Genomic DNA, 19,148 nt, shown 5'->3' on the forward strand with positions numbered 1-19,148 from the left:
CACACACACACACACACACACACAAATCAGCTGGCCAGGCATGGTGGTTCACGCCTGTAATCCCAGCACTTTGGGAGGGCGTGGCGGGTGGATCACGAGGTCAGGAGCTCGAGATCAGGCTGGCCAATATGGTGAAATCTCGTCTCTACTAAAAATACAAAAATTAGCCAGGCGTGGTGGCAGATGCCTGTAATCCCAGCTACTTGGGAGGCTGAGGCAGGAGAATTGCTTGAACCCAGGAGGCGGAAGTTACAGTGAGTCAAGACAGCACCATTGCACTCCAAACTGGGCTACAGAGTGAGACTCTGACTCAAAAAAAAATTTTTTTAAAGGCCAGGTGTGGTGGCACATATCTATACTCCCAGCTACTTGGGAGGCTGAAGTGGGAGGATTGCTTGAACCCAGGAGGCGGAGGTTACAGTGAGCCAAGATCATGCCACCACACTCCAGCCTGGGCAACAGAGTGAGACCTATCTCAAAAAAAAAAAAAAAAAAGGCTTCAAAATCTGAAAGTTTTTTAGTGCCGACCTGATCCTCAAAAGAAATGTTCATTGGAGTATATTGGATTTCAAATTTGTGGATAAGAGATATTCAACCAGTGAGTATAATGCAAATATTCCAAAAATCCAAAAAAAAAAGATCTGAAATCCAAAACATCTCTGGTCCCATGTATTTCAGATAAGGGATATTCAACCTATACCTTTGTTGGAAATAAGTTGACCATATATTTGTGGGTCTGTATCTGGACTCTTCTATCAAGTTATCAAGTGAGCTACGTGTCTATCCTTATGTCAGTATCTCTCTGTCTAATTACTGTAGCTTATGGTAAGCCTGGAAACTTTGTTCTTTTTCAAAACTGTTTTGGCTATTCTAGGTCATTTCCATTTACATATACATTTTAAAATCAGTTTATTAATTTACAATAGTTGGCAGCTGGGATTTTTATTGGGATTGCATTAATCTATAGATCAATTTGGGGAGAATTTATATCTTAAGAATATTGAGTTTTCCAGTCCTTGAAACTCTCACCATTTGTTTTTCTTTAATTTTTCTTTTACTTTCCATAGCAAGAGTGGATAGATCTTACACATATTCAGTTAAATTTAGCCTTAAATACTTCATTTTTAAAATGCTGTTGCAAATGTTTTGATAACTTTGAGTTCTTGTTCATTGCTAACATATAGAAATAGAATTGGTTTTTTTCGCTCTGTTACCCAGGCTGGAGTGCAGTGATGCGATCTTGGCTCACTGCAAGCTTCACCTCCCAGGTTCACACCATTCACCTGCCTCAGCCTCCCGAGTAGCTGGGACTACAGGTGCCTGCCACCATGCCCAGCTAATTTTTTTTTCTTGTATTTTTAGTAGAGACGGGGTTTCACTATGTTAGCCAGGATGGTCTCGATCTCCTGACCTTGTTATCCACCCGTCTCGGCCTCCGAAAGTGCTGGGATTACAGGCGTGAGCCACCGCGCCCGGCTGCAGTTGGTTTTTTATAGTGACCTTGTGTCCCGTTACCTTGCTAAACCTACTATTTCTAGTAGCTTTTTGGCTGGACTTCTTAGGATTTTCTACATAGGTCATTATGTCATCTACAAAGAAAAAGTGTTTTACTTCTTCCTTTTCAATCTGTATGCCTTTTCTTTCTTTTTTTTCCCCTGTCCTTTTGCACTGGCTAGGCAATCCAGTACAATGTTGAGTAGAAGTAGTGAGAACAGACATCTTTGATTGTTCCCAATATTAGGGAGGAAGCATTCAGTCTTTCTGGTTGAGTATGATGTTAGCTGTAGATTTTTCATAAATGTTCTTTATCAAGAAGATCAAGTTACACCTTATTTCTAAATTTGCTGAACTTTTATCATGAATGAATGTAGAATTTTGTCATATGCTTTTTCAGCTCCTGTTGATATAATCATAAGGTTTTTAATATTACTGAATTACACTGATTTTTTAAAATGTTAAACCAATCTTGCATTCCTGGGATAAATTCTACTTGGTCATGATGCATTATCATATATTTTATATATATATATATATATACACACATATATTTATTTAATTTGCTTTAAAAAGTTAAGGTTTTTACATCTATATTCACAAAGGGTATTGATCTTGTTTTCTTGCAATGTCATCGTCTGGTTTTGGTATCATGGTGACACTAGCATTATAGTGTTTCCTTGGCTCTGCTATTTTCTTAAAGAATTTGTGTAGAATTAGGATTACTTCTTACTTAAATGTTTGCAAGGATTATCCAGCGAAGCCATCTAGTCTAGAGTTTTCTTTGTTGGGAACCCCTTATTTTTAATATAGGAAGGACTTATCTTCTATTCTCTATCAACACAGTGTGTAGGCCAGGCACAGTGGCTCGTACCTGTAATTCCAGCACTTTGGGAGGCCAAGGCGGGAGGATCCCTTGAGCCCAGGAGTTTGAGACCAGCCTGGGCAACATGGGAAGACCCTGGCTATTTATTTGTTTTATTTGTTTGTTTGGACATGATCTCACTCTTTCGCCCAGGCTGGAGTGCCGTGACACGATCACGGCTCACTGCAGGCTTGACATCCCTGGGCTCAGGTGATCCTCTTGCCTCAGCCTCCCAGGTAGCTAGGACTACAAGCACACACCACAATGCCCAGCTAATTTTTATGTTTTTTGTAGAGACAGGGCTTCACGACGTTGCCCAGGCTGGTCTTGCTCCCAGTGTGCTGGGATTACAGACGTGAGCCGCCGTGCCTGGCCAACCTCATCTCTACAAGATATAAAAAGATTAGCTGGGTGTGGTGGTGCACGCCTGTGGTCCCAGCTACTCAGGAGGCTGAGGTGGAAGGATTGCTTGAGTCTGGGAGACAAAGCCATCAGTGAGCTATGATTATACTACTGCGCTCCATCCTGGGTGACAGAGCAAGACCGTATCTCAAAAGAAAGAAAGAAAAAAGCAACACATGTTGTAGCCCTGAGAATGAAGGGTAATCAAGTTGTGAGAATTGTTGCTGCCTAAATAATGCTTCCAGCACACACAGTTCCACCAAGCCCTGTGTTTCCCTGGCCTTGGCTGTAGTGGAAGGGAATTTAAGTGATTTTAAGAGTGTTTTCAGGTGTCAGTACAATATTTTTTAAACTTTCTTTCTTTTTTTTTTTTTTTGAGACAGTCTCACTCTGTCACCCAGGCGAGAGTGCAGTGGCACGGTCTTGGCTCACTGCAACCTCCACCTCCCGGGTTCAAGCAGTTCTCTGCCTCAGCCTCCCGAGTAGCTGGGATTACAGGCACCCACCACCACGCCCGGCTAATTTTTTGTATTTTTCGTAGAGACGGGGTTTCACCGTCTTGGCCAGGCTGGTCTTGAACTCCTGAACTCATGATCTACCTGCCTCGGCCTCCCAAAGTGCTGGGATTATAGGCATGAGCCACCGCGCCCAGCCATATTTTTAAAACTTTCTAAAAAACCTTGTCTGCAGCCAAAAAATACCCTGCTAGCTAACAGAGGGGTAGGTAGACCTGATTTCTATCGGCAATGCCAGAATGTCTCCTTTCCACCTTGTGCCTCCACTCTGGTCAGGGTGCAAGGTAGGGAGGCACAGAGGCGTGGCTAACCTATTCATACTCTTATTATCTGAAACTTTTTTGGAAAAATATTATAAGCTTATAGCAAATCAAACAATATAAAAGTATATAAAGAAGAAAAGACCACTGTCCCTGTACCTTGCACATAAGAAAACCAAATATTCACAATTCGATACATATCCTTCATTTTTCTCTATATTCTTTAAAAAAATACACATATGCTCATATAGATAGGTATTTGTCTTTCTCATTCTTTTATTTCTTTTCCCCCAAATGGGATCATGGATGCTGAAACCTCCTTTTTTGACTTAACTAATGGACATTTCTCCAAGTATGTGCTTCTGTTGCTAGACTTTTCTCATTAATAGCTGCATACTTTTCCATAATAAGAATGTACCAGTTTATTCATCCTATTTGATACACAATCAGATGGTTTCCAGTGTTTTGCCTTTGAAAATAATGCAGCAATAAGCATCTTTGTACCTATATTCCTATATTACAGGAGCTTTTCCTTCTGTAGGAGACTCCCAGGAGCAGGATTGAAATTGTTGAATCAAAGAGCGTTACACATTTTCTTTCTTTCTTTCTTTCTTTTTTTTTTGAGATGGAGTCTTGCTCTGTCACCCAGGCTGAAGTGCAGTGGTGTGATCTCGGCTCACTGCAACCTCCGTCTCCCAGGTTTAAGCAGTTCTCTGCCTCAGCCTCCCAAGTGGCTGGGATTACAGGCACCTGCCACTACGCCCGGCTAGTTTTTGTATTTTTAGTAGAGACAGGGTTTCACCATCTTGGCCAGGCTGGTCTTGAACTCCTGACCTCGTGATCCACCTGCCTCAGCCTCCCAAAGTGCTGGGATTACAAGCATGAGCCATCGCACCCATCCGAGCGTTACACATTTTCTAGTCATTACCATCTTTTCATGTGTTTATTACTTACTGACCATATACATTTCCTTTTCTGAAATTGCAGGCCTATATCTTTATTCATTTTTATCCTACATTTGTCTTTTTCCTAGCAGTTTGAAGATATTCTTTGAATACTGAGGATATGTTACATGTATTGCAAGGATTTTCACCAAATCTGTACTTTTTCACTTGGCTTTATTTATAGTATCTTTGGACATATAATTTTAAAAATATGTTTATAAAATTAAAAACCTGTTATTTTTTTCATGTCTTTTTGTGTTTACTGACTTGTTTATGTTTTCCGTCTGGGGTTATACAAAAATATTCATCAAAATTTTCATCTTATTATTTTACTGTTTTGTTTTTTACATTCAAGACTTTAGCTAGAATTTAATTTTGTATGTAATGTAAGGAGGAGTCAAGACTTGGCATCTGGGAGTTTGCCGTAACTCTTCATATCTTGTGGCATTTTCCATGTTTTCATAATAACCCTCCAGTCAGCTCATAGTTCCTCAGGTTTCAGGCCTTTCCCATGTCGGCTGCTGTGCTGCAAACTGAGAGTGGGAAGGAACCATGTCTGTCTCTTTCTCCATTGCATCCTTCAGGAAGGACCAGTAAATGTTGCAAAGCACCTAGCATAGGGCCTAACACATTTTAGGCACTCGGACAACATTCATGGGGGGAATGAAAGTTGCATTCACACCGCATTACTATCACCCCTTGGCAAGTTTAATATTGATGGCTTTGTCTGCGTAAACAAGGGGAAATGTCATTCTCCTTAACGCCACTCATGGTCTCATGAGCTCACTCTGGTCCTTCCTCCTTCTGTGTCTTTATTCTTTGAGGTCTGCCTTCTCTTTATAAATCTGGCTCATTCTATAAGGACTCCCTTCTGGCAGAGGCAAGGTGGGGGGCGCTTTCTTCAAACCCCTTCTTAAAATCTAACAGTACTTATAAATTCTGCAATACTATTTAGCATTTAATCCACAATGGATTTTAGTCCTTTTCTAGCACCCATCACTGTGCTGGGCACATAGCCCATTAAATACATCAACTGTGACTGAAACAATCTTGCATGCCAAGGTTCTTTAAAAAGCCTGAGGTATAGCCTCAAGATTTGTTATGAAAGCCCTTAGGTCTAAGGAACAACAAACTGGGAAGAGGTAGAAAATGACCCTGAGAGCTGTTGAATACAAGAATGGTTTTTCTTTTTTTTTTTCTTTTTTTTTCTGAGACAGAGTCTCACTCTGTCGCCCAGGCTGGAGTGCAGTGGCACAATCTCAGCTCACTGCAAGCTCCACCTCCCGGGTTCAGGCCATTCTCCTGCCTCAGCCTCCCAAGTAGCTGGGACTACAGGCGTCCACCACCTCGCCCGGCTAATTTTTTGTATTTTTAGTAGAGACAGGGTTTCACCGTGTTAGCCAGGATGGTCTCGATCTCCTGACCTCGTGATCCGCCCGCCTCGGCCTCCCAAAGTGCTGGGATTACAGGCGTGAGCCACTGCGCCCGCCCTAAGAACGGTTTTTCAAGTGAGACTGTGTAGTCACATTTAAATTGTCCTGAACACAATTGTTAGACAAACACGAGCAGGTATTGCTCTGTCCAAAGGCACAGGTCCACAGACTTTCTCAGGATGTTTTCTGTTTCCATGGCCTTCACCAGCTTGGATCTTTGGAGCTTCAGAGAAAATGGAAAGAAACTTGATGTGTCCCTATATTTGGTTTAGAAATAATATCAAATGGCTCTCAGCTCTTTCTGCGTGCATTTTTAATGAAGAAACGGCTAATTCTAGGGCTAGGGCAGGGACTATACAAGATGACCCTGGAGCATCTTGGGGGATTTTGTTTGTTGTTTTTGTAGAGGCGAGGTTTTGCCATGTTGCCCAGTCTGGTCTCAAACTCCTGGGCTCAAGCCATCTGCCCACCTCAGCCTCCCAAAGTGCTGGGATTACAGGTGTGAGCCACCACGCCCGGCCCCCGGGGCATCTTGTAATGCCAGAAAGTACTCAAAACCAAAAGGATGGGCGTATGTCAAAGGGACACAGGAGCCAACTGGAAAAGCTCCCAATGGCCAAAGCTGGAACAATTCGAACAACAAAATAATATAGCATTGAATTATAGCCCAAAGAATAAAACAACCATGAGTTCATACTGATATAAATGACTGAATAAATAAATGGAAGAGACCAATCTCCCATACAGAAGAATTCCCAATAATTTATGTAGAAACTCCACCCTTAAGGAGATAGAGCATAGAAACTCCACCCTTAAGGAGACAGAGCATAACTTCAGGGAATAATTCCCCAACCCTTAAGAGTGGAATACATGTAATGACTTGCTTTCCAACATGAAAAAAAAAAATTAAAATTAAAGAAACAAAGAGTACAACATGAAAAAAGGGAGCAAAGTAACTTTACAGTGGAGAAACTTGGCAAAGACTACCTTAGCCAGGTGACCAAGGTTAACACCATCAGTAAGAAGTCATGTTGATCATATGTGCCCTTAATATGATGTGATGAAAATGACATTTCACCTCTGTGGTCTTCCAAAAACCATAACCACAGCCTGTAAGAAAAACGGACATATCCCAATTAAGGTATGTGCTACAAAATACATAACCAGTTCTCCTCAAAACTATCAAAGTCATCAACAACAGCCAGGTGCAGTGGCTCACACCTGTAATCCCACCATTTGGGATGCTGAGGCAGGAGGATTGCTTGAGGCCAGCAGTTCAAGACCAGGCAGGCCAACATAATGAGACCCTTTTTTTTTTTAATTAACATTTTTAAAAATTAGCTAAGTGTTGCACATGCCTGTAGTCCTGGCTACTTGGGATGCTGAAGCAGGAGGATTGCTTGTGCCCAGCCAGGAGTTCACTCAGGAGTTGAGCCCAGGCTGCAGTGAGCTATGATTGTGCCACTGCACTTCAGCCCAGGCAACAGAGCGAGACCATGTCTCTTTAAAAAAAAGAAAAAAAAATCATCAAAAACAAAGAATGTCTAAGAAACTATCACAGCCTACAGGAGTCTATGGAAATATGACGATTAAATGTAATATGGTATGTTGGATGGGATCCTGGAACAGAAAAAGGACATTAAGCAAAACTAGTAAACTCTGAAAAAAGTATGAAGTTCAGTTAATATTATTTCTTTAGTGGTGATAAATGTACCACAGTAAGGTGTTAACAGAACTGGGTCTGAGTACGTGGAAACTCTGTATTATCCTTGTACCTTTTCTGTAAATCTAAAACTAAAATTAAGTTTACTTAAATATTTTTAAAATATGCAGTTTGGGCAACAGATTGACTACATGCTTATCTTCAAAACTGTGCTTTTAATTACAGGGTGCTGGTGACAGCTTTGTGGGAGCTCTGGCCTTCTACCTGGCTTACTATCCAAATCTGTCCTTGGAAGACATGCTCAACAGATCCAATTTCATTGCAGCAGTCAGTGTCCAGGCTGCAGGAACACAGTCATCTTACCCTTACAAAAAAGACCTTCCGCTTACTCTGTTTTGATTGCTATTAGTCCCAAAATAAATATACCTGGGAATAAAATGTACTTGGGGGTGGCTGCTCCTGGCTAATGCTTATTAGAAAATGTCCTCGTCCCCTTTCTTTGCAAATATTAGTTCTTTTACGAAGTCATCCTCAAGCTTCAATTTATTTATAACGATGATTCTTTTGCTTTCCATGCATTTGCACAAAACAACCAGAATTAGAGATTCCACAACCAAGATCTGTACAAACATAAAGACAAGTAACCTCAATTGTCAACAGATTGTTAATGCCCCATGTGCACCATATGGCAGGGGTTGTGGACAACAGTGTCTAGAGTCAGAGCAGACTCTTCTTAAATAAGGGAAAGGGCACTTTCTAAGAGGGGCAGCTGATACTCAACTTCAGCTTAGTGTTGTCAACGCCTCTGGTTTTGTAAGGGAAGGCAGAAGTTTGGATATTTATTGAAACCCTTCAATGTTTATGTATCAGCAACTAATTTTTTTTTTAATGTAAACACCACAGGGGCGTGGTGGCTCACGCCTGTAATCCCACCACTTTGGGAAGCAAGGCAGAAGAATTGCTTGAGCCCAACATGGCAAAACCTTATCTCTACTTAAAATACAAAAAATTAGCCAGGTGTGGTGGCACACACCTGTAGTCCCAGCTACTCAGGAGGCTGAGGTGGGAGGATAACATGAGCCTGGGAGTTCAAGGCTGCAGTGAGCTATGATCACACCACTACACCCCAGCCTGGGTGACAAAGCAGACCCTCTATCAAAAAAAAAAAAAAAAAAGAAGTAACCACCACCTATGGGCCACATTCAACCCATGGGCTGAATAAGTAAGTCATTTGTTAAACCAGGTAAGTTTTTTTTTTTTAAGCAATTCATGCATGTCACAGACCCTTTACATCAGCTTAGCTACGATCAGGTGAAAGATTTTTCTTGTAACTCAACACTATATACAGTTTCAGCCTAAAAAGAGCCAAGACCTCACCTATTATTGCTTTGAACCAGAGCTTTATCAAAAGATGCCATAAAATAGCTGATTGACCATGAGGCCACAAGCCCTAAGACTCATCAACTATCTGCCTCTAATTCCACTGCCAGAGAGCTGCTCTTACATTTCCCTCAGAGCCAGGTTTGGGCCATGGAGAAGGAACTTCTTATTTTGTAGTCAGGGTGGGCACTGTATCATTCTCCCACACAAATGCTTTAAATGGGGTAGGATGTGAACCAACAGATCTTAAAATGAGCAGATCCTTTTCAACCGGGAACTTGACAAAGGAGAAAACTGGACAATTTTCAAAACTTGTGGGAAACAACAGCCTGAGTGAGAAAGTGTATGGCTCTGGGCAGGAGAGAGGTCCGTATCTGAACATTAGGGATTGCTCCCAGAATTCCATGCTAGTTAGCTGTGTGGTACCACCATGCCCCAGAAGTCTTAGCAGTGGCTTTATTGAAACACTATACCTTCTTTTATTTTAAAAGGAAAGAAAAATCTAGGGAATAAAGGAATCCAAAGCTGTCCCAGAAAATCCTAGATACTGCTTTGGTGATCTGGGTTTGAAAATATAGGCCTGTAGCATTTTTCCTAATTATATAAGCACAAATCAGAAATAGAGGTTCTCTTGGTTTGTGTTACAAGGCTCCTCTTTTTGTCATTCCTGGTCCCCCTTGCCATCTCTATTACATGGGAGTTTCTTCAAGATCACTCTGGAATGTTACTCTGCCTTTTCTCTGAGTACAGAGGGAGCAGGCTGGAAACTCTTACATAAGTGTTGTTATGGAAACATTTATTACATGGAACAATGGTTATTTTTTAGTAATGTGGTTGATTTTTAAAACCTCAAATAGTGGGGAAAAACATCACTAAGACACAATAGCATAGGCTATTTTAATATTTTTTATTAAGGGCTATAAAAATACCCAGAAAGATAAATAAATGTGATGCAATGATATCTGTCCTAATATGAAGAACTTTCTTTCACTGCATTGTTTTCCTTCACAATGGCCTTCAAATCACAGGAGGCAGTGATTCCATGCCATTTCCTCTTCTTTTATTACACGCTACAGGATTTCTGAATCAGTATCCCCGCCCTCAGTCTTCTCTTTATAAATCAAAGTCATTTTCAATCCACCATTTAAAGGGAGCGTATTTTTTTCTTTTCCACGAAGAGGACTCTTTGTTTCACTATGGAGGGAGAAAAAAAGAATTGTAGCAGAAAATTATTAAGTATCATCGCCATTTTTATAAAAAATACATATCAGACCATAAGCCCTCACCTTTCTCTTATTTTACTATTCCTTGATATGAAGATGGAGCTGATTTGCAAACGCAGTTCCTCCATCCCAGGAGCCAGGGCAGACTGGAGAAAATGGCTATAGGGCCACTAGCTAATCAGCAGCATCCTTGGTATGCCACAAGTCATATTTCAACCAATGAAGAAATATTCACATTAAGAAAGAAAACTAGGGACAAAAATGGAAAACAATGTTTTCACCCAGTTAATGTCCACTCTTGTAGGAGGTAAGCAAGGACAGACTGGGAGCTGGACTCCAGAAAGAGAGCAGCAAGAACCAAGTGGACCATGCTGTCTGGAAGAGTAATAGACACTAAACCTCTACTTCCCAGAGATGGGTTAATACACCCAAATACGGAGTTTTTAGTTTGGTACTATAATTAATATCATAACCAAAATCTCATTATTGTAAATATTAGAGTACAGTTCTCTGAAACAAAGTGCTACCGGCCTGGATGAAACACTGAAGGCTAGCTGGGCGCAGTGACTCACACCTGTAATCCCAGCACTTTGGGAGACCGAGGTGGTCATATCACCTGAGGCTGGGAGTTCAAGACCAGCCTGGCTAACATGGAGAAAACCCATCTCCACTAGAAATACAAAATTAGCCAGGCATGGTGGTGCATGTCTGTAATCCCAGCTACGCGGGAGGCTGGCGCAGGAGAATCACTTGAACCCGGGAGGCAGAGGTTGCAGTGAGCCGAGATCGCACTATTGCACTCCAGCCTGGGCAACAAGAGTGAAACTCCGTCTCAAAAAAAAAAAAGAAGAAAAGATTGAAGACTAGATGCTGAGCAGTAAGGCTTTCATATTTCTATAATGCCTTATGGCACTCGATTAACTTCCATCTCACACACACACACACCCACACACACCCCTACCTATTTCCTCTTTGCTAAAACAAAAACAAGAAAACACCAGAAATGGAATAATCACCCAAGGAAGATCCAGGAACTTAAACAACTATGACCTAACAATTCCTCACTTGTCCCTATCATACAGACATTTTAGCTTTTTTCTTCTACAGTCAATATGGATACTCTGCATATGAGATTCCCAAGCTATCTACGATTAAGAATGAGCTTATCTAAGTAAGTCCATTCTCACCTCCACTCCTACCTTAATTCTGGTTTAGTAGGGCTAGAGTTGGACTGAAGTCTACATTTTTTAAAACTACTCAATTGATGGGCAGCTGAATTTAAGAATCATTAACCTGTCAACAGAATTTATCTATGATATTAATACACTGTACATAAGGGATCTTTTTAACATACTTCAAATCATGTGAAATGTAAGTAGGATTGATCCTCCTAAAACTCCAAGGAGGACTACAATGCATTAATGCATTACAAGATGGTAGTAAAGAACCAAAACAGTTTCTCATCAATGTTACGACAAGAAATATTTCCCCCATGGTTTTCTACAGGGAACTAAAAACTTGGTTTAAAAAAAGGCGGGGGGTAGGGGGGTTGTCTCACTGAAAAGCAATCTGGAGACTATTTAAATGACCCTGACTAGGAGTAACTGATTAAGGTTAGTAGAGCAAGGCTATATTGAGTAGAATTCTTTGATTCATTCACTGCACCTATTCCTTTAACTCAAAGAATAAAATATTTAAGTCCATAGAACTGTGCTAGGCAATGTAGAGTTTACAAAAGTGTAAGAAGACTCCCTGATTTAATACATCAGTACATCATGAGGTGCCCACACAAATGTCCAGTAAACCCCAGAGGAACCTAAAGGTCAGAAAGGGACAGGAATGGTGACAGAAGTCCTCATGGAAAGTGTCAAGTTTGGTCCCTGAAGACAGATCAGCATTTGGATTAAATGAACCAGGAATGGGCATCTGGTTTAGTAGAGGGATTGGTGATAGGAGTCTCAGTGGGGATCCATGGCCTGACCACAGGGATGGGTCTTGATTTAAAAAAAAAAAAAAAAAAAAGTTTTAGATTAATTTGGCTCCATGTAAGAGACAGAACAGGGACTTGGCCAGGAATGGTGGCTCATGCCCATAATCCCAGCACTTGGGAGACTGAGGTAGGAGGATCAGTAGAGGCCAGGAGTTCCAGACCAGCCTGGGCAACACAGAAGACACTGTCTGTACAAAAAAAAAAAAAAAACCTATTTTTAAATTAGAAGGTCTAACCACAATGGCTCAGGCCTGTAATCCCAACAGTTTGGGCAGCCAAGGTGGGCGGACTGCTTGAGCTCAGGAGTTCGAGACCAGTCTGCACAACACAGACCCCATCTCTATTTTTAAAAATTAAATAAATAAATACATAGAAGAACAGGGACTTGAGTGAGAAAGACTCGGTTCCAACTCTGGCTCCACCATTTATCAGCTATGAATCCCTGGGAAAATTTCTCAAAGTACTCTGTCCTGCTTTCTTCCCTGTGGGAGAGAGAACTGTCTCCCTCACAAGGTTGTTGCTGGACACATAGTGCGCACTCAACACTGTGAGTTGAAATGACACACTGCTACCCACAATTGTAAACATGAATTAATTTTCTGTCAAAATATTTGCTGCTTAATTCATAGAAGAATGAATCTGTCAAGTTCTCTCCCTACATCTAACCAAAATCGATTCTGCTTCAATTACAGTCTATATTGTCTTGTTTAGTCATCCAAGGAATTAAAACTGACAAGTTTTCATTCTCTTTATGATAAACCTTCAATATATTTAAGAAAGTTTAATAAGCTCATGCCTCAGCCTTTAATCCTTCCTCTTCGGAAATTAGCATCTAGTTTTATACGTGGAAAAGGAATTCGAAAGGATAGGCACATGCAGCTGCTTCTTGCCACAGACTATATTATGAAATGCTCAAATAATTGGGAATTTTTTCACGTTTCCTTACCTATTTCCTTCATAAAGCAGACCAACAATCATCATCCTCAAACTTAACAATTTACTCATCACAGTAAAACATGCTGGGAGAACTGCCAAGCTATTTGGTACCCTGGGCAATGGGGGCAGGCCCCGAGGCAAACATCTTCATCACGAACACGTGCAGGGCATTCAGCAGGTGGGCAGAAAGCCAGGCAGTCTGCTATCCCAGAACATTCTCTTCTTCAGAAAAGACAAAGTTGTGCTGTCAAAGCTAAGACCGTTCCTTATCAGAAAAATTCTAAGCGTCTGTTTGAAATTTATACGTGAATCTTTTCTCCCACTTTGAACTATGATCAGAACTGTTTATGGCTGTATCCTTTCCCAATCTCAAAACTTAAAATCAAACTGACAATTATTAAGTTCCTAATACCTCCATACTAAAGATGAAAAGCCCAATACATTTTTTCATACTTAAAATATCACAGAATGTTACTCAGTCATCCCTTTGACTTTTCACCAGCTGACACAAAGAAATCAGAGGGAGAAAAACATACCAATCCAATTCTAAACCTTATCAATCCAACAGCAAACCTCATCATTTTTCCACCATATGAGGAATCATCCTGAAATTCAGACTCCTTATCATCAGATACAGACCTAGAATTCCCTTTTCACTCTGATAATGAATAAACAGAAATTTGAACACCATAAAAACAGCAAGGAATTTTATTTCTGTTAAAGGATGGAACACAAGAAACTTTAAGCTGACAACTGTGCTTCTTGGAGCCTTTAAAAAATGTCTGCTCATGTTATTATAGCCATTATCTTGTTAAGAAGCAATGGCCGGGTGCAGGGGCTCACACCTGTAATCCCAGCACTTTGGGAGGCTGAGGTGGGTGGATCACCTGAGGTCAGGAGTTCAAGACCAGCGTGGCTAACATGGTGAAACCCTATCTCTACTAAAAATATAAAAGTTAGCCGGGTGTGGTGGCACACACCTGTAGTCCCAGCTACTTGGGAGGCTGAAGCAGGAGAATCACTTGAACCCAGGAGGCGGAGGTTGCAGTGAGCCGAAATTGTACCACTGCACTCCAGCCTGGGCGACAAAGTGAGACTCCATCTCAAAAAAAAAAAAAAAAAAAAAAAAATTAATTATAAAGAGCACAAAATGAACAGCCAGAGCTCTAAAATTAAAAAACACGTTTGCTATTTTTACATAAATCTGCACATAAAATCCAGAAACAGGATAGGCATCCACCAACAGCAATCAGGTGCTGACTCTATTTTTGTTTGTGAGCAGATAATATGGCCTTAGAAACACTTGTCTCTTCTAGATAAATATTTCCATCTAATGAGACCATTTAAAGTTACCATATAGTACAGCATTTTAGTGGATGGCACAAAATGGAAAAATCAAATTTCCTACCCCCACTGCACTAATATATAGAAACCATATTCCTTTAACTTCTATCAGGACCCAAAAACTAGCCACTGTCGAACAGATGATGCCAGGACACCACACCATCCCCTTCTTAAGACACTTGTCTGTTTCCAGAACACTACCACCTATTCTCTTTACATAGCTGGTTTCTCACCTTCAGGTCTCGGTTATCTCCTCCTGGAGAGACCTTCCCTGATTTAGCCATCTAATGTGACTTTCCCTACCACTCCCCAGCTTCATCCTACACCTCAGCATCCTGATTGTTTCTCTCACAGCACTTATAATTTGTCATCTTTTCTCCCCCTCTCAGACTAGACTAAGTGCCAAGAGTACAGGGACTTGACTTGACTTGTGTCCTGGTGTATCCCAGCACCTGGGATGTTAAATAGCATCATAACAATCATTCAATACCTATTTACTAAATGAATGCTAGTGTCAGAGGCTAAAAAAACACCTCCAGAGAGTTCAGATGTTCAGCCTACAAAGGGGGCAACAGGTCTTGGAAGCATTAACCTCCCCAGATCTTACCAACTGGATCGTAATGCAAAAGAGTCAGTTTTTCCCGCAGTCGGTTTCTCTTGGTGTTGAAGCAGAAACCTGTCCCAGCTTCGCTCACCATTCTCACCAGAATGTTTCTAAGATTAAAAAGTACGCTGTTATGTACGAGCTGACGAAATAAACTAAAATCAGTCACGGGGGATGGCACATTTTGAGAACTCTGTAGGGTAATATTAGTTGTGAGATATCACTTGGCCCTAAGAAGGTTCAGTTGTAAGACAGCCTAAGTTTTCCATGAAACAGTTTCAATGGTTTCAAATCTCTAGGATTTGCTCCACTACACAGAGTTACTTCGCAATGACCTAACCAAAACAATAAGAACAATCAAGCCACATTGCGGGACTAGCCTCAGACATCCACCCTTCACGAGAAGCAGAAGTCAGGAAGGGGAAAATATCAAAATACTGGTAACCACAGCTGGCTAGTGAGGAAATTGTAAAGATCGCTGTCTCAGAACAGCCCTCTCTTCCAGGGCATAAATGATTATATTCAGGAAGGGACAAAATAAAGAGACTAAAGCTTTTAGTTTGCTAATGTGCAAAACCTTGTGCCCCTTCATATTTCATTTAAGTTCCACTCATCCAAAGCAGAAAGTCCATGTTTGCCTCACCAGATCTTTTAATACCTGTACTGTTTGTTATTTTTTCATGTGTCTTGTCTCCCCATGTAGACCATGTTATTTTATTTCTCATGTAATTCCAAAACAACCTGGAAGCATCTAAGACTATATTACACACCATTGCATTGCTTTCAACATTCAGCACAGTGCCTCATAAGAGGCATACAGTATTTGTTTGTAATTAAGATAGACAATAATTACTCATTCAACACAGATTCAACAAATATTAAGCACTTACTCTGTGGAAGGCACTCTGGGAAATACAAAGCTCTACAAGTCTATGTCTATGTCCTCTAGGAGCTAACAGTACTGTATGGAAGGTGAGTTGGTACATGAGGTCAATCAGGCAAGACATATATGAAACATGTCACAAGGGTAGAAAGAACGAGAGTCAGAATATACCTCTACAGAAACCAAAGGCAAGAGATTCCTATAGATCCTTGGGGCAGGGAATTTTGACATAAATAACTGGACTGTGGCGAAAGCTACGTGAATCACTGAAAGATACTGGGAGGGAAAGCGCTAACATACATGTTTTTCATTAACTTTAATCCAAAAGACTAGCTTTAAGGATTTTCAATGTCTTGAGTTGCAAGGAAAAGCTGCTTTAGAACCTCCCTATTTTTACCACAAAATCTTCAGTTATTGTCTACAACATTTATTTTGAAATACAAGTTTGGTAGTTCTAGTCTCTCTGGTACAGCATGGAATCTTTAATCTTGGCTATTTTTGAAATGCTTATACCATGAATGCAAAGGATTACAAAACTCATTAAAACAGACTATGATTTAATCAAAGCAGAGTTTGTTCTTCTGGATTCCTGTAGTGAGCTCCAGACACATGGCCCCTGGTCCTCGATTTGAGGAAATGGAAATATGGTGGTAGTCCAAATACAGCACAGCCCAACGGTTTGTTTAGAAACAGACAGTGAGCTCACAAATCCTGGGACTAGAAAAGCAGCAAAGGTTCCTTCAAGTATTTCAATGCTCACAGAAGTAGCTCAGTTCAGCAGGAGGGAAAATATTTTTGAAAGAGTTCATAGAGAAAAAATAATCAACTAAGTAATCCACAAACCAACTCTTAGGAAATCAAGGCCCAATGCTTAATTTCATATAAGGATGTACTGGGAGCAGCTAGACTAACAAATCTAACATAAACAAGTGACGTTTAAAAAAGGAAAAATCTTTACTTACTTTGACTTGCTCTTGGCAACTTTTTTGTAGACAGGAAGGGTTGGAAAAGAAAATAAAAATATAAATGTATTCTCTTTCTTATGCAAAGTTCATATAAATATCAGTAATAACCAAAAATATTTAACTTATGAAATATGCCATGAGGTGTCACTCAAGTAACTATTCCCTATCTATTAGGGATCCCCTTAGGATTTTATAGAAGGAAGGTTAAAAGATCCAATCAGACCAACACAATTCTAGATTTAATATTTTGCATAATTTCATGACTGTTGGACTGGCTACCTTTTAAATCTTTCTAAAGTAATACCTGCTCCATTTTTTCCCTCTTCTAAGGTGCAAGTATTCGCGCTGCAGCAAGCTTCTTGTTTGACAAGTTTAACCTTTGCAAATTGCAACAACCATCACATGTGGTGAAAACCAGATACTAAATCTAACTGGGAAGTCAGCCAGGGGTAAAGAAGAGCACTGACTCGGGAGCCCGAGGACTTCTTTAACTGCCCTGCCGCATTACTCAGGCAATTCATTGCCCCTCTAGGGAGCGGTTTCCTTATTTTTAGAGTTCGAAATGGGTGGGCTGCAAATTCTGAGGTCCTTCGGACAAAGATTCTCCTAACACGGGCTGGAGAAAAACGCCCCACAGCCAGACTCAACAGTCCGTGAGGACGGCAACTGAATCCAGACACCGCAGACCCCTTCTCAGGCACCCACAGGTCCGCGCAGGAAGGCGCGCCGCGGGGCATGCCGGACGCTGTGGTCCTGAAGGCCTGGAAAAGTACGCAGCTGCAGCTTCCCGTCCTGTTCGCACATCCTTCCCCGCATCATTCCGGGGCCCTGCCTGTCACGGCCCCCTAACCCTCGCCGTAACCCCTACCGGCGTCTCCAGCCCCACTTACAGAAGACCGCGGAGAGGAACATGGTGACCACACCTGGGCAGTCTCCGTCACCGGCCAAAAGGCCCCCAACCAACAACAACTGCTTCCGGGGCACGGCCCGGTTCTGGAAGAGGACATCCGGCAGTCGCCCGAGGCCACGCCCCCCGCCTGGAACCTGCCTCTAGTCGTCTGGCTCGTTCCTCGGTTTCTCAGAGCGAGTGTGTTTTGCTTTTGTCGTGCTGGAGGTTGGAATCCTCATCATTCTGGAAAGGGATTTACAGCTCAGGGTTCGCGCCCCGGCCCTGACTCCTATTTCTGGGTCAAGTGCTTTCAGCGTTAGGTGCTTTCCATATTTGTTTCACGAAATAATCGCAACCACCTGCATTAGACCCACAAGAACAACTGTGTATTGTACTTCGGCCGCTCCAGCGTATCAGCCCCTCGCATATTTTCTTAAAATGTTGCCTCCCCCGACCCAACTCCCTCTCCGCCTGGTTAAGCCTTACTCTCACTCTTCTGAGTCCCTTCGGCATTAAGAACCCCACCTTTCCTTAGTTATCCCAATCTCTAGGAGGGCAGGACCCTTTGCATCTCAAACTTCTGTATCCAAACACCTAGCACAGTTCCTGACATAGAAGCCAAATAACAGATTGAGAGCACTCACATCACGTGCCTAATATCACAGAACTACCAGGTGGCAGAGTAAGAATTTAAACCTAGATTTTATCTGACTCCAAAGACTCATGCCTTTCCCAGTAGACATTGGGACCTACCAGTTTGCAATCATTAATTTTTCATGGCTCTGTAAGGAACCTGGGCTCCTCTAACACCAAGGACCTCGTCAGTAACCTCATTTCGCAACTAATAATCAGGACTTTTGAATTTTTTTCCTAATCCGTGATTTGTATCTACATATGAAGTCTTACAGATGTGAAATAAGATTTAATCGCATGGCTCACGCCCGTAATCCCAGCCCTTTGGGAGGCTGAGGCAGGCAGATCACTTGAGGTCACGAGTTTGAGACCAGCCTGGCCAACGTCGCGGAATCCTGCCTGTACTAAAAATACAAAAATTAGCTGAACCCGGGAGGCGGAGGTTGCAGTGAGCCGAGATAGCGCCACTGCACTCCAGCCTGGGCGACAAAGTGAGACTCCGTCTCAAAAAAAAAAAAAAAAAAAAAAGGTAATAAAACTGTTTTTAAAGAAAATTCAGCTCTCTGTGCCATCACAAAGAAGATGAGGAGGAAAAAAATCAGCTCTCCATACAATACAATTCAATTTTTTAAATTAAGACCGTCCTTCTCCTTAGTACCTATAATACTTTTTTTCCTTCTAATCATTCTTGATATTTACCTTCCCATAACCTGACTCCAGCTACT

At 41.5% G+C, this 19,148-nt stretch overlaps 2 protein-coding genes across 6 annotated transcripts in view; one reads left to right on the plus strand and one right to left on the minus strand.

The window, feature by feature from the left end:
• The window catches only part of RBKS (ribokinase), a 107,224-nt gene extending 99,191 nt beyond the window's left edge, over positions 1 to 8,033 (plus strand). For all 4 annotated transcript variants that reach the window (XM_003308943.7, XM_016948269.4, XM_063790009.1 and 1 more), the window contains one exon: positions 7,802 to 8,033. In XM_003308943.7, the coding sequence (XP_003308991.2) occupies positions 7,802 to 7,975 (174 nt within the window). In that variant the 3' untranslated portion in view covers positions 7,976 to 8,033. The remainder of the gene's footprint in view (positions 1 to 7,801) is intronic.
• Positions 8,034 to 9,844: 1,811 nt separating this feature from the next.
• MRPL33 (mitochondrial ribosomal protein L33) lies at positions 9,845 to 17,904 on the minus strand. 2 transcript variants are annotated; one of them, XM_009442211.5, is made up of 4 exons: positions 17,792 to 17,904; positions 16,899 to 16,917; positions 15,057 to 15,163; positions 9,845 to 10,150 (listed from the first exon to the last, which is right to left on the minus strand). In XM_009442211.5, exons 1-4 carry the CDS (start codon positions 17,811 to 17,813, stop codon positions 10,101 to 10,103), a joined length of 198 nt encoding a protein of 65 aa, XP_009440486.1. In that variant the 5' UTR covers positions 17,814 to 17,904; the 3' UTR covers positions 9,845 to 10,100. The 2 variants fall into 2 exon arrangements, with proteins under 2 accessions (XP_009440486.1, XP_009440487.1); XM_009442212.4 differs by lacking the exon at positions 15,057 to 15,163 and having other exon boundaries at positions 17,792 to 17,900.
• Positions 17,905 to 19,148: the final 1,244 nt, after the last annotated feature.

Source organism: Pan troglodytes, chromosome 12 (assembly GCF_028858775.2).
Source record: "Pan troglodytes isolate AG18354 chromosome 12, NHGRI_mPanTro3-v2.0_pri, whole genome shotgun sequence".
In the NCBI taxonomy this organism is placed as follows: Eukaryota; Metazoa; Chordata; class Mammalia; order Primates; family Hominidae; genus Pan; species Pan troglodytes.